Genomic DNA, 15,628 nt, shown 5'->3' with positions numbered 1-15,628 from the left:
ACACAGTTGAGGGCCCTGTGAACTACAGGGGGCGGCGAGGGGAGAACTTCAGTGAAGGAAGACATGTCAGAACAGCTGTTTTGGAAGGCGGCCTCATCAGAACAGATGCGACAGAGGCGAAGGAACTGAGAGAATGGGATGGAGTCCTTACTGGAAGCAGGGTGTGAGGAGCTGTAGTCGAGGTAACTGTGGGAGTTGGCGGGCTTGTAATGAATATTGGTGGACAGTCTATCACCAGAAATGGAGACAGGGAGGTCAAGAATGGGAAGGGAAGTGTCGGAGATGGACCATGTGAAGGTGGTAGAGTGGTGGAAATTGGAAGCAAAATTGATCAATTTTCCCGGGTCCAGATAAGAACATGAAGCGGCATTGATGCAATCGTCAATGTACTGAAAAAAGAGTTATTGCAGGGGGCCTGAGTAGGACTGAAACAAGGAATATTCCACATACCCCATAAAGAGACAGGCATAACTGGAGCCCATGAAGGTACCCATAGCCACACCTTTTATTTGGAGGAAGTGAGACAATTTAAAGGAGAAGTTGTTCAGTGAGAGAACAAATTCAGCCAGGTGGAGAGTGGTGGTGGATTGGGATTGTTCAGGCCTCTGCTCAAGGAAGGTTATGTTTAACTTGTATAAAACATTGGCTTGGACCAACTGCAGTATTGTTCCAGCTCTGGGTGTCACACTTTAGGGAGGATGTAAAGGCTTTGGGGAGGGTGCAGGATAGATTCACAAGAATGATTCCAGGGATGAGGAACTTCAGTTATGTAGATAGATTAGAGAAGTTGGGACTGTTTTCCTTGGAGAAGGTTGAGAGGTGATTTGATAGAGGGGTTCAAAATCATGAAGGGTCTGAACAGATAGGGAAAAACTGTCCCCATTGATGGAAGGATCGAGAATGAGAAGACATAGATTTAAGGTAATTGGTAAAAGAAGCAATGGAGACATAGGGAGAAACTTTTTCACTCAGTGAGTGGTTAAGATCTGGAATGAGCTTCCTCAGTGTGGTGGAGGCAGGCTCAATCGAGGCTTTTAAGAAGGACTTGGATTATTATTTGAAAAGGAAGAATGTGCAGGGTTACGGGGAGAAGATGGGAGAATGCCATTAGGTGAATTCCTCATTCGAAGAGCTGGTGCAGACATGATGAACTGAATGGCCTTCTTCTGTATTCAAACAATTCAGTGAGTGGTGGATCTATTCTAGTGGTTAGACAGGGCACTAATGTCTTAAGGGTAGAGAGGTGCCCTGCCCCAACATTGCATCTCTATTAAACACAGTTTGCAGTTTAAATGAAACCTTCCCATTTGCAAGTTGCTGCCCTTTTTGCCATCAGTGTCTGCACTTCAAAAGTAATTCATTGTACCTGATGCATTTTAAGATGCCTCTTACTATTCTCCTATTACAAATAGGTTGCAGGCTTTTTTTTTTGCATCCTACTAATCCTTAGGAAGGAGAATAAGCAGAGAACACATTTCTAGATCTTCATTGATGCAATTTTAGTCCTAATGACTGTGAGGTGTGGAAGTGCTTCCTTTTCACTTTCTGGTGCATCGATCTTTTACAGCTGGACTTACTATTGCAGCTTGCCCCCAACTGGCCCTGCAAAAGAAAATGCCACGTAAGGGTGTTGACAACAATGTTTGGGCATATTGGAGGAGGTTTCATCCCAAAAGTCCCTCACCCACCCCAAATTCTAACCATGGGTCATTCGACATCAATCCCCACAGCACATACCATCTTGCCAATTGGAAAGAAAACAGGCTGTTCATCATTTGATTGAGTGGTTCTTGTCAATTTGTCTTTATGTCAAACAGCCTTTTTTTGCCATCTCCAATATCTGTGTAATGAATAAATGAAAGTGTTCAAAGATTTCTTAATGAGCCTATAAATTATCTCCTAGGTCACTTGCAGCAGTGTCCTGCGGATTAATTCCTGCAGGCTCCAGTAATGCCACCCCAGACTTTATAGCTGCAAACGCCAGAGTAAGCACTGTGGGGTTGAAGGGGAAATTGCCCAGCAGTCATTTTTTGAAATGAGAAAAAAGAAAAAATGCTGTAAACATTGAGCAGGTCAGGCAGCATCTGTGGAGAGAGAAACGGAGTTAATATTTCAGGATCTTTCATCAGAACAGGGGATGTGTGTTTTTGGGCAAAGGTTAGTCCCCTCACTGGGTAAGATGCCAATGTCCCTAATCAACTCGTTCCACCGTGTTGCCCCTGTTTGAAAGGCAGGGATAAAATACATGAAAATGAAGTGAATAATGTCACTTCGCTAACAAGATTTCACTGTTATGTAGTAGGCACGTGGAAAGATTTTCAGCTGTTAACAGTAATAAGTCACCGAGGTGTTAACATTCAGGAGCCTCTCAATGCATATTAATTGTAGGCGACATCGTATTTCTTGAACAGAGGTGCAAAAAAAACCTCGCTGCTGCACTTGGCAATTAATTTAGGAAACAAATTGCGCTACCAATCTGCAGAGCGCTGTGCATTTCCGACCAAATTTGGGGAAGAAGGAGGAGCCGCTTCAACCACACTTGACGCACAAGCCCCCGGGGGGGTGGGGAGAGAGAGAGAGAGAGAGAGAGAGAGAGAGTCGTCCGCTTGATTGACACGCAGTCTAGCCAACCAGGCGCCGAGAATCCAGCCCCACTGGCCTAAACCTATCAATCAGGATGTGAGGTGGGTTTGACGGTCATCAGGTTCGGTTGCACGGCAGGCTGGGCGGAGTGCGCATGCGTGTAGCAGGCCGGCCGCTGAAAGTTGAGGAGAAAGCAAGCGGGGAGCTGGTGCGTGTCGGTGCCGATCGCCAGAGAGAAGGGGGGGAGAGAGAGATAAACAACAACCGTCTTTGTGTGCTTCACGGCCCGTTGAACATGACAGAGCCGCAGTCGGCATTGTTACTCCGAAGGCAGCTGGCAGGTAAAAGGATATGATCAGGACGGGAGCCCCCCACCCCCCCGGTTATCCGCCACCGGGATCCTTCCTCCCCTCCCCCCTCGATGGCGGCGGTCGCTGCACAACCGGGCGAGCGACGCCTGAGCAATTCCACCCGCCCCCTGCTCCAGAGACGGTTTATTCGGAACGATTCTCGGCCCGCTTTAAGCGCCGAATTTTCGGGGTTGTTTAGCGCTCACCGCCTGTTTGAAGCCAGAGGCCGCGTTTCTTTGTCCGGTTACGGTTGCGCTTCCTTTTTTTTTCGTTTGTCGTCGCTCCTCTTCCCCCCCCACCCCCCGTTATTCGTTCTCCCACAACCCCCCTGGCACATATGGACCGGCTTGCGCATGCGTATGGCGCCAAGCATTTCAGGTACTGGCAGTGCTGTCCTGAGCTCTGTGTCTCTATTGTTGCTTTGAGTTCCTCCACCACCCTCCCTCAATTTCTTTCCAGTTCTGCGCCCTCCTGTTCCCAAAACGAATCTCACATTGACACAGTGATGCATCAATTGTTTTATAATGCAGGAGCAGATTTTTATAAACCCATTCGTTATCAATTCATACTAGCAGAACTATTTTTGTTAGTATTGTATTCACGTAGAGAAGGGTTCACTCGATATTTCAATGGACAGCTTGGACCAATAAGTTGTCTCTTTTTCAATGGGCATGGTAAGTTGAATTGAATATTTCCTTCCCCATGCCAAACGATATTACTGTTCTCCTGAGTAGGTACATTGTGTTCATAGGGAAACAATGCCTGAAGTTTGTTTCTGTCATTGGAACATTGCTTTATTCTCAACATGGAGGAGTCCTGCTCCACTAGTTATTGAATATATGGGAAGTGCCCTAGGCACAATGTTGGTCAGGATACTGATCTTTAAATTGTGCTCGATTAGGTGGTTTGATCTTTTGGTCTCCTGTGATAGATAGCAATATGACATTTCCTCAGAGTTGTGCTGAAGATTGTGCCACCTGGAGTGGGCTAGAAAAGATATTCTAAATCTGTGCTATAAATAGTAATGGAGAGCCAAAGGAAGAATGGGGGCTGGTTACAAACGGAGGGGATATTATCTTAGAGGCTTTGGTAATGCATGAGTACTTTACATCTGTCTTCACAAAATAAAGAGGATGTTGCCAGTGTCATTGTAAGGAAGGAGTTAGTAGAGAAAATGAATGGGATAAAATTGATAGAATACTGCCAACCACTTTTAAGTAGAACCCTATCTGGTATGGATGGGTTGTACCCCAAGTTCCTAAGGGAAGCAAGGGTGAAAGTAGCAGAAATACAAGAGTCAAAAGGAAGTTAGTGCCTGTGCCTAGTGTGAACATGCCAGCTATAATGTTGTTTACTGCCTTTCCTTTTCGGACTGGAACAAAATTTATAGGGAATTCCCAGGGGTTGGTGTTAGAATCCATGCTCTTCCTGATATATATTAATGACCTAGACCTTGGTATCCAGGGCACAGTTTCAGAATTTGTGAATGATATGAAACTTGGAGTATGGTGAGCCATGAAGAGAATAGTGTAGGACTTCAAAGGTTGATGGAATGGGTGGACAAGTGGCAGATGAAATTTAATGCAGATAAGTGTGAAATGATTCATTTTGGGAGGAAGAACTCAGAGACAATGTACAATTCTAAAGGAGGTGCAGGAGCAGAGGTACCTGGGTGTATGTGTGCATAATTCACTGAAGGTGGCAGAGCAGGTGTAGAACGCAGTTAATAAAGAACATGAGATCCCAGGCTTTATAAATAAGGACATATGGTACAAAAGCAAGGAAGTTACGAGCCCAAGCCCTGTGCACCACATTTTACGAAAGATGTGAAAGACGTCGGAGAGGGTGCAGAAAAGATTCAGAAGAATAGTTTCAGGAATGGTGAACTTCAATTGCGTGGATAGACTGGAGAAGCTGGGCTGTTTCATTTAGAGAAGAGAAGGCTGAGAAGTGATTTGATAGAGGTATTCAAAATCATGTGGTTTTGGACAGGATAGATAGGGAGAAACATCCATTTGTGGAAGGGTGGAGAAGCAGAAAAAGTGGATTTCAGGTGATTGCAATTGGTTCTTTTGCCAATGTGAGGAAAAACTTTTATGCACTGAGTTGTTAGGATTTGGACTGCACTGTCTTGTGTGGCGGAAGCAGATTTACTCATGGCTTCCAAAAGGGCATTGGATAATTTACCTGAAGAGAAAAAAATTGTAGTGATATGGCACAAAGGCAGGAGAGTGGTGCTAGCTAAATAGTTCTTACAGAGCGCTAGTACAGACAACGGCCTGACTGGCCTGCTTCTGTGCTCTTGACAAGTAATTCAGCTGTTTGCCTGTTCTGGTGGCTGTACATGTTTGCGAGATGTATGTGTATGCTTTGGGGACTGGCTCAGTCTGTATGTAACTTTTTTTGCCCTTGGAATGTCTCAGAGGGCTTCCCATCGAATGAATTACTTTTTTGAAGTGTAGTTACTACTATGAGGAAATGTGGCAGCCAATTTACACACAGCAAGATGTGACAAATGGAAAATTTTAGTGAATAATTTTTTTAGCAAAGTTTAGTCTAAGTACCAAGAAAGCAACCTTCCCTTTTCAATATTGATATAAGATTTTTACCATATACCTGTCCAAGTGGATGAAGCATAGTTTTCTGTGGCAGCCATATTGCACAAAATCACCATTCCTTTCAGAAATGAGGGTTGCAGAGGAATCTGGCACTCAAATTCAGGAGTTTACTATTTGTGGCATTAGGTGATCTTTATCTGAGCACGAACAATAAACCTGAGGATCCTATAACTTTATATCTTGTACCTCTTGTGTACTGGCAAAGAACAGTAGAGATTTCATGGATTAGAAGAGATATAAACAACAGGGTAAGAGCTGCAAGAGGAAGGAAGGGAAAATTTTGAGTGTATCAAGTACACTTTTTCACTCCTCTTAAAATAATTTTAAAAAAGATAATTGAAGAAATGGCAGGCTTACAAAGTAGCTACTTTTGTATCTGTCTTCTTAGAGGATGAATAAAAATGCTTGAGTTTCGAAGAAAAATAAATCAAGGGGAGGCACTAACTAGATTTAATTTAAAATAGATGGAGATATAGAGACTAATATTAAAGATAGACAAATCTTGAGGATCTGATAGTCCACCCAAAGTATTGAAGCAGGTTAGAAAATTGTTGATGCGTTAACCATCATCTTCCAAAAGCACCAATTAAGAATTGTCTCCTTGGATTGCCAATGTCATTCCATTATTTAAGACTAAGATATAGACTAATAGGCATATAATTTCCTAGTTTAACATCAGATGTGAGGAAGTTACTAGAATCTTTGTTTAGGGACAGTGAGCATTTGGACATATATGAGCTGATCAGAGAGGGCCAATACAGATTTGTAAAGGGTAAAATATATTTAATGAACCCCCAGCTGAACTTTGAGGTTGTGCCTGATATAGTAGATAAGAAAGGGTTACTTGTTTATATGGCATTCAACATGGTTCCACCTAAAATCCTGTTAACAAAAGTGAGTGTAGATGGAATTGGAGGCAAACCTATTGAGTTTGGAACTAGGAGATATGGATTGGAGGCTACACAGTTGGCAGGATGTGACCAGAAGTGTCCTGCAGGGATTTGCGCTGCAGCCACAGCTTTTCACTAATTATATATGACTTAGGTGAAAGAATAGGGAGCCATTTATCTAAGTTTGCTGATGACACTGCGTTAGATGGCACAGTAAATAGTATGGATAGGAGTGAAAAATTGCAAAGGGACATGATGTTTGTGAGCGTGCAAGACTGCAACAGATGGAGTTTAGTGTGGGGCAAGTGAGGCTATCGCTACCTTGAACCCTAAGAAAGATGGATTAGAGTATTTTGTAAATGGTGCAAAGGTAGGAACTGTGGGGATCAGAGAAATGCAGGTGTCCAAGTACAGAAATAGCTTAAGGTTAGTGCATAGGTACAAATAAACAATTAAAAAAGCTAATAGAATGTTGGCCTTTATCTCACGGACTGGAATACTAAAGGGTAGATGTTACAGCTGCACGGAGCTCTGGTTAAGCTCCTTCTGGAGACCTGTACTCTGTTCTAGCACCGTACCTCAGGAAGGATGTATTGACCATGGAGGGGTGAAGTGCAAGGTTAAAAAGTTAAATTATGAAGGCAGATTGCTAAGACTAGACTTGTATTTATTTGAATATAGAAAAGTTAAGGGGTAATCTTATTGAGAGGTTTTAAGAGGATTTAAGGATTTGATAGAAAAAGTACATCTTTTGACTGTCGGAAAAGGGGAGAGTAACCTGAACGTAACTGTAATCTGTGATGGTGGGGACTTCAAGAGGAGGCCGGACCCTAACAACATTCTGGCAATGGTATTGAAGACTTATGCTCCAGAAGTAGCTGCACCCCTAGCCAAGTGTTCCAGTACAGTTACAACACTGGCATCTACCCGGCAATGTGGAAAATTGCCAAGGAACGTCCTGTCCACAAGGCAAGACAAATCCAACCTAGCCAATTACCGCCCCATCTGATTACTCTTGATGGAATGGTCATCGACAGTGATGTCGAGTGGCACTAACACAGAAATAATGTGCTCACTGACACTCAGTTCAGTTTCTGCCAGGGCCACTTAGGTCCTGGCCTCACTACAGCCTTGGTCCAAACATTGACAAAAGAGTTGAATTTGAGGTGAGTTGAGTGACTGCCCTTGACATTAAGGCAGCGTTTGACCGAGTATGGTATCAAGGAGCTTGCAATACTGGAGTCAGTAGGGATCGGGGGGGGGGAAATCTCTCTGCTGGTTGGAGCCATACCGAGCACAAAGGAAGATGTTTGTGGCTCTTAGAGGTCAATCAGCTTAGTCCCAGGACATCACTGCAGGACTACTTCAGGGCAGTGCCCTCGGCCCAATCATCTTCAGCTGCTTCATCAATGAGCTTCCTTCCATCATAAGGTCAGAAGTGGTGATGTTTGTGCGTTCACTGATGATTGCACAATGTTCAGTACCATTCACAGTGACTCAGATACTGAAGCAGTTTGTCCATGTGCAGCAAGACCTGGACAATATTCAGGCCTAGGCTGATATGTGGAAAGTAACACTTGTGCCACAAGTGCCAGGCAATGACCATCTCCAACAAGAGAGAATCTAACCCATCTCCCCATGACATTCAATGGCATTACCATTGCTGAATTCCCCATTGTCAGCATCCTGGAGGTTACCATTAACCAGAAACTGAACTGGACTAGCCATATGAATACTGTGGCTACAAGAGCAGGTCAGAGGCTGGGAATTCTACAAGGCACAAGTCAGGAGTGTGATGGAATGCTCCCCGCTTGCCTGGATGAGCAAACTCAAGAAGCTTGACACCATCCAGGACAAAGCAGCCCGCTTGATTGGCACTCCATCTACCACAGACACATTGGCAGCAGTGTCCTACCTACAAGATACGCTGCTGCAAATCACAAAGACTCCTTCTAGACCCATGACATCTACCAGCTATAAGGCAGCAGATGCATGGGAACACGATCCCCTCCAAGCCCCACACCATCCTGACTTGGAACTAAATCACCTTTCCTTCAATGCTGGGACAAAATTCTGGAATTCCCTTCCTAACAGCACTGTGGATGTACCTACACCACAGGGACTACAGCGGTTCAAGAAGGTGGCTCACAACCATCTTTGAGGGCAATTGGGGAATGGCACTAAATGCTTTCTGGCCAGCGGTACCCATACCCCACGAACAAATACATTTTAAAAAAACCTTAGAATTAGAGCTAGACCATTCAGTGCTGATGTCAGAAAATGCTTCTTCACATGAAGGATAGTGGGAATCTGGAAAAGCTATCCAAAAGTCTGAGGCCTGGTAAATTGCAAAGTTTCAAAATTGCAATTGTTTCTTTCGATAGAATATATAAAAGCAAAATACTGTGAATGCTGGAAACCTGAAGTAAAAACCAAGTGCTAGAAATACTCAGATCTGATAGCACCTGTGGAGAGAAACATTGTTGACATTTCAAGTTGAATTATGACTTCTGAATAAGAATTTTGGGCTAGGGTATTAAGGGTTATAGGTCTAAGGTGGATTTAAGATATGAATCAGTTATGATCTAATTGAATGTTGGAATGGCTTAAGATGCTGCATGGCCTACTCCTGTTTTTTTATTCTCCTGCCTACTACATAACCCGTAAGTGAATTTGAAGAATTGAAAAGGTCTATGATGAATTAACTGATCTTTACCAGGGCAGTGTAAGGATGCTACAGTTTGTACCTGGAGTGATGGTAGATGTTTTCACCAGGAACCTCACTAGTTAACTTGTGATCCAGCCAGAAATGTGTCAAATTATGACTAGTCAGATTTTCAGATTCAGCTCCAGGCTGAATAGCCTGCCAGTCCAGCCCATAGTTGTGTAAATAGTCATTTGACTGAAGCTGAGGAGTCATACGGACTCGAAACGTTAACTCTGCCTTCCTCTCCACAGATGCTGTCAGACCCGCTGAGTTTTTCCAGCCAATTTTGTTTTTGCTTTTTGTTTCAGATTTCCAGCTTCCGCAGTATTTTGCTTTTGTCATTTGACTGAGGTGTTGGAGCACAAATGAGAGAGGGGACAAAAGTCTTGGCAGTAAATACTTATTTCTAGATCATCTTTAGAAGCACAAAGCCTTTTTAAACAGAACAATGCCTGTCTGAAAATTGACTTTTGATATATTTGGAATTGGTTGAACTAGGAGAGGGTGGGAAACTAGTATCTCCCCTTGGATGTGCCAGGCTTGGGTGGGGGTAACTTTGACCAAAGTTTCTTTTTGATGGCTAAGTTGGCTAGGTAATGATGCACAGTTGATGAGTCATGTGAGTGGATTGTTAGAGGGCAGTTGGCACTAATTCAGTAAGATCTGCAGATGCTTGCTGTAAAGTAAAAAGACAGTCTAGAATTTTAATGCTGTTACATATATCATGGTAGGGAAGCATTTTGTGCTTTACACAATCTACATCTCTGGCAAAAATAAATGTGCTGGTCTTGAATTGGAAAATGCAATGTGCCTTTACAAAACTATGTAACTTGGTACCAGGAATCCACCACTTTGAAAAGTGTCCAGAATTTGCAATTGTTTGTTTTTTAAATTGCTGTGACTACAAGCTGCTTTTAGCTTTTGCCTGCTTTTGAAGGTTGCATAATACAGCACTTTCTAAAACGTTGACTGGAGAAATTTTTTAAATTGTAGCTTTATCCTTTTTGCAAGTTAACTGCCAATTCTCCATCCCCCCACAGATGCATTAATTTCATTCTTTCACAATACCAATCACACCACAGGTGAAATGTCCTCATCATTTCCACCTTTACCCAAGTCATCTTTCACCTCATGAACCACAAGCTAGGGAATGAAGAATGTCTCAACAGGTGAAATGACAATGTCATTTAGTTGCAGTCTGTGGGTAACCTAGGGTTGTTTGCACTCTATTCCTGTGTGCCCACATGACTGTCAAGAGGTCTTGAGGCTCAGTCAGTAGCACCCCTGTCTCTGAGCCACAAGGTTCCACGTTCAAGCTCCACTTCAAGACTTGATGGCCACTGAAGGAGTGTTCATGATGAGATTCAAACAGGTTGATAATCAGCCTGCTAGCCCTTCCACTTCCACCCTATTCCTCAAAGGGAGAAAGTGTTTGAAGATTGCTTTCTGAAGAGATTGCCGAAGGTTCTCTGGCTTGTTATTGCTCCATTTTTCTGACACAACTTGGATTACCTCAGATTAGGCAGACAGGAACTTCACTGCTTGACTATTGGCTGCTGTATTTGAGTTGCTAATCTTGAGACACTCTGTCTTGGAGTACCAATAAACAGTGTTGCAAAAGAAGTGTCACTGAATGATCTAAGCTGCGAAGGAGCCCTAGCAAGATTTAGTGCCTCCTTGCTGATAAACTTGGGTGAGTGGTGCACTTCCCAGTAATTGGCCAGAGTTCTTCAAAGAAGTAAAAGCTGGCTGCAGTTGAGGCCTGGTCAAGTGTGACCATAAAGTGGCCTTTTTAAGTTCCTGGAAATGAGCTTCTCTGTCCTTTGAAAGTTTAATCTGCTGTATTAAAAATGGAAGGTCTATCTTTTTGTGATGGTGCAGCCCTTTGAATTGGTAATTTTTGGTCTATTGGGCAGTTTCTTGTTAACCATCTTATTTCTCCTCTATCACTAATCTGTATAGTGTTGCGCAGAATGCTACACAAGCAGCTAAAATGGTTATACTGCATTTGTACAGCATTAGGTCTCATATTTGTGTTAACTGAAACTACCATCATAGAATCTTACCTAGAAATCATAACTTTCAAAAAGTTAGGGAATTTGATTTGCAAATACATATGATTTCAGATAATTATATGGCTTAGAACTCTACTTGCTGAGAAGTTAAAAGTTACATTTATTCATCAAACTTAATGTATTGCCTTTCGCTTATGTACCCATGAAGAATGGCAGATGCCTATCATTTTCAGTCTAGGTTATGTGAGCATGGCACTTTTTAGGGATGGTGTGAACATTATTTTCCAGCTAGTGGTACTAAGTTACAGAAGTAAGATGCACTGTTTTCATACCCTTTCAATCACTTTTGCCAGAATTTCTCTTTGAATTTGTTCACGATATCTGCTTCCGTTGAAGTGCTACAACTGAGATGCAAAGAGAGGTGAACTGATTTAAATGCTTTACACAGAGCTTGGTGACTATATTCAATAAATTCCGTATAGATCCATTCTATTAAATTTGTGGTCTGTCCACCTTCCCTTATGAGCCTTGCGAATTTGCACTGATTTCAGTGAGTAATTCAAAAGTACCTCCAAGTTTCTCTCTTGCTTTGTTCTGTGCACTAACACTACTTTGTTTCTTACCATAGCTGTTTTCCCATTTCCAACGCTTGATGTTAAATGTCGTCTGCTTGTCATTTCCCCCATACACAATGAAAAGATTTCAGAATCTGTGATTGAAGCATTCTCTGCCTCAGCAACAAGGGCAAGAAACTCAGATGACTTGATGTTCTTGCCAGCATATGATTTATCAATATAACAAGTTCATGTAATGTACTTTAATATGTATTTATACTCTTACAACATTCTGCCTGTTTAATCAATTTGAATTAAGATTCAGTGTATCTACTACTTCTGAAGGTGCTGGCAATAATGCTAATTATACAATGCAACCTCTAGTTTTTAAAGTTGGGTTTCCTTATCTAGACTTCCCTGTTTAAAATGTCCCCACAGACCAGACCTTAACAGTTGCAGTGCCACAGGGTTATCTTCAAGACCTCTTTCCAAAATGGGCCATTTACTCCAGCAGGTCTGTGCCAGCATTGCCACATGCACCCTCCCACCTTGCTTCATCTCGCCCTATCAACATAACCCATTATTCCCTCCTGCTTCAAGCTTAACTCATCTTACTTCCCTTGAGTGCATCTGTTATTTACCTTGCTCTTCTATGATGTAACAGGTTCCACATTCTGGCCACTCTTGAGGTGGGGGGGGGGGAAAGCTTCTCCTGGATTCCTTTTCTGGATTTATTGGTGACCATCTTGTATTCATGGCCCTTCACTTTGGATTCTCCTGGAAGGAGGCATCTCCTCTACACTACCCTATTAAGCACCTTCATCATTTTAAGACCTCTATCACAATTGCCTTTCAACCATTTCTTTATGGAAAAGAGCCTCAAACTGTTCAGTCTAACTTGATAGAACTGAGATTATAATCTTATCAGATTTGATTTTCCAAACTTTTGGTATACCCCAAAATATTTTGTGGATCTTGCCAATAATGGCAGATACTGGGTGTTTCACTTTATTAGCAACTTTAATTTGAAAGCTGTACTTTCCCTTCTCTCCATTTTTCTTCAATCAGTGGAAGAAAAAGGTGACCTTTCCCAAAGCTGTTCTTTCTCCAATGTGTGGAAGACCAGCTGTTTTGTTTCTGCCCTGTGCAGTACAGCATGTTTTCTGATGAAAACTACTGATGTGGCTGGCATTGGGAACTTTTGTTTATGAACCTGTTGCTCATAATTCTAGTAGGGCATTTTAATGCTCAAACTACTGTTCCATGTTTACAAACTCAGCTTCTGAATTTTTGCAAGGATACTTGGGCATCAGTTCTAGGAGCGCTGTGGGGAAAGTGGCTGTACAGAAGATTATTGCCACAGTGCCACAGCAGAATGGCCTCAGGCCAGATAAAATTAATCTGCTTGTAATGGGGAACAGTTGTACAATTGGACAGTTAATCTCAGCCAGCACAGAATCTAGTGGAATGGGCCACAGTAAAACTACAAATTGTGTTCTTTACACTTGAAACTATTAAACACAATTTTAATTGTTAACAACATGGAAGAAATATACAGTGGTTACTGTCAAATTGATTTTCAGAATTGAGCATGTCCTTATGCTTGCATAATAATGGCCCTGGTGTTCTCCAATAGAAAAAACTACTGCAGAGCAACTTGTTTCTCCTGTGTATTAGTATTTAGTGAGCAACGGATTGTTGGAAAAGAATGATTTCTTATTGATCTTGCATTACAGACTGCAGTTAATTATGGGCGGGAAGAATACGTGTGTTCAGACAAAACCTCTCCAGTCCTTTAGAATACATATAATTTTTTAATATAAAAAAGGTTTTATACTGTCTGTAGAACTTCAGGAAATGTGTGAACAAAAACGCAAACATGAACTTCATAGTACTGCACTGAAAATTTCAGGAGTTATTGTGGCATAGGCAAGATATCTTTGATATACTTTAATTGAGCTTTTGAGGAATTTTTCTTCTCTAGAGATCTACACAAGGACATGGCAGTATTCTGCTGTACAGTTCAAATGACATTTATTCACTATCCACAGTTTGAGAAGGTGATGGGTTTTCTTGAAGCACTGAAGTTTTTGTAGCAATAGTATTCTCGCAGTGGTATTGTGTAGGAAGATTAGAGGTAATGGTGTTTATGATTATGCTTTTGTTTTTGCACAGAATTTTGTTAACGTTGGGCCATTTCACATCTCACTTACATTGGAAGTCAATTTAACCTGGCTTTCTTTCTGTTCATTGTACCCTGTTTGTATTGTGGAGCAGGTGAAGCAACAAAACTATTAATCTGACAGTTGCCATCTTGGATGTGGGAAGCTACATACTTTTTAGGAAGGACGTGAAAGCATTGGAGAGGGTGCAGAAAAGATTCATGAGATCAATCTGTGAAACCCTAAGGTGACAGATCTGATGCAAGACCCATTGTGGGCAAACTCTTCCTAAAGAAGATTATCTCTCTGCTAGTATCCCTCCTTTGCTGAGGTTGTTTCTGGTGCTCTTGGCAGAAAGATAAAACAGGTTTTTTTCCCCATCTTGCTGCCCTAGGGTTGGGGTTTGAGGTGAATCATGTGTCAGTAGGGGAGCGTTTGGGGGGCTGGTGATCATTGTATAACAAGGTTTAGGTTAGCTATGGAAAAGAGCAAGTGAGAACCAGGCTGAATATAGAAAGGAGAGGGGAAGTGAAAAAGGAAATGAGCAGCAAAGAGTGTGAGAAGAGACTGATAGTTATCATAAATGGGAATCCAAAGGTCTTCTGTACACATATAAGTCACAAAGGGACAGTAAGAGGAAGGATGGAGCCGATTAGCAACTGGAGGAATGTATACCCTTTCGCCCCAAGAATAGAAACTAGGAGCAGGAGTAGGCAATTCTAAAGAGGGTACAGGAACAGAGACCTGGAGGTGTGCACAAATCATTGAAGGTGGTAGGACAGGTTGAGAAAGCAGTGAATAAGATATATGGGATCTTGGGCTGAAACATCAGCTGGTGCATGGTGTCCAATTCTGGGCACCACACTTTTTTTAGGAAGGATGTGAAGGCATTAGAGAGGATACAGAAAAGATTCATGAGAATGTAGAAGTTGCTCTACTTTGGAATAATGTGAATGGACACTCAAAACCATGAGGGGTCAGGACAGAGTAGAGTGAAGCTGTTGCCATTCTCCAGAAGGGCTGAGAACCAGTGGACACTGATTAAAGGGGAATAGCAAAGACATTGAATTTTGTTTTATGCAGCGAGTGGTTAGTGCCTGGAATGCACTGCCTTAGAATGTGGTGGAGGTAGATTCAGTTGTGGCTTTCAATGGGGAATTGGATAAGCACCTGAAAAGAAAATTCACAGGGCTATAGAAGAAGGACAGGGTAATGAGACTCGCTCTTGCAAAAAGCTCACATGGACACCAGGTCAAACGGCTCCCTTCTGTGCTGTAACCATCTTATGATCCTAGGCAATATGATCCATGTTCTTTATGCAGTTAGTGTGGCATTAACTTAAATCACCATCTTGCAGATTAACCTGTTCTGAAGGCTGATCCCGAGGTTAGGTTGCTTGGGCCACTTCACTGTATTGGCAGTCAGTGATGGAGGTGACTAGCAGGCACAAATCTAGATGAATTCTTAGTACTTGGAAAGCTATGACTCACCTGGGAGGCACCAAAATGTGTAATGGACTATACTGCAGTCGAATTAGTGCCAAATCTGGGGCCTAAAACTAGATGGAACTCATCTCTTTTTTTTGTAGATTTTCTAGTATAAGTTGGAACTCTTAATTGATGCATTTAAGTTTTGTGTTTTGGAATGATTATTTTCACTTTAATCCAGTGAAAGGATTTTCAAGAGTGCAGGTTTTTATGCTTTTGTTTGATATAAAATACATGTTTATTTAATTTTTATAACTAAATC

General features: G+C 42.1%; 1 protein-coding gene across 1 annotated transcript in view; it reads left to right on the top strand.

Moving 5' to 3' along the window:
* The first annotated feature begins 2,721 nt into the window (after positions 1-2,721).
* Positions 2,722-15,628, top strand: part of ube2g1a (ubiquitin-conjugating enzyme E2G 1a (UBC7 homolog, yeast)) — an 89,710-nt gene continuing 76,803 nt past the window's right edge. The window contains exon 1 of the mRNA XM_041197681.1: positions 2,722-2,924. Within this exon, the coding sequence (XP_041053615.1) occupies positions 2,738-2,924 (187 nt within the window). The 5' untranslated portion in view covers positions 2,722-2,737. The remainder of the gene's footprint in view (positions 2,925-15,628) is intronic.

This window comes from Carcharodon carcharias, chromosome 10 (assembly GCF_017639515.1).
Source record: "Carcharodon carcharias isolate sCarCar2 chromosome 10, sCarCar2.pri, whole genome shotgun sequence".
Taxonomy (NCBI): Eukaryota; Metazoa; Chordata; class Chondrichthyes; order Lamniformes; family Lamnidae; genus Carcharodon; species Carcharodon carcharias.
This window is presented reverse-complemented; position numbering and strand designations above follow the sequence as displayed.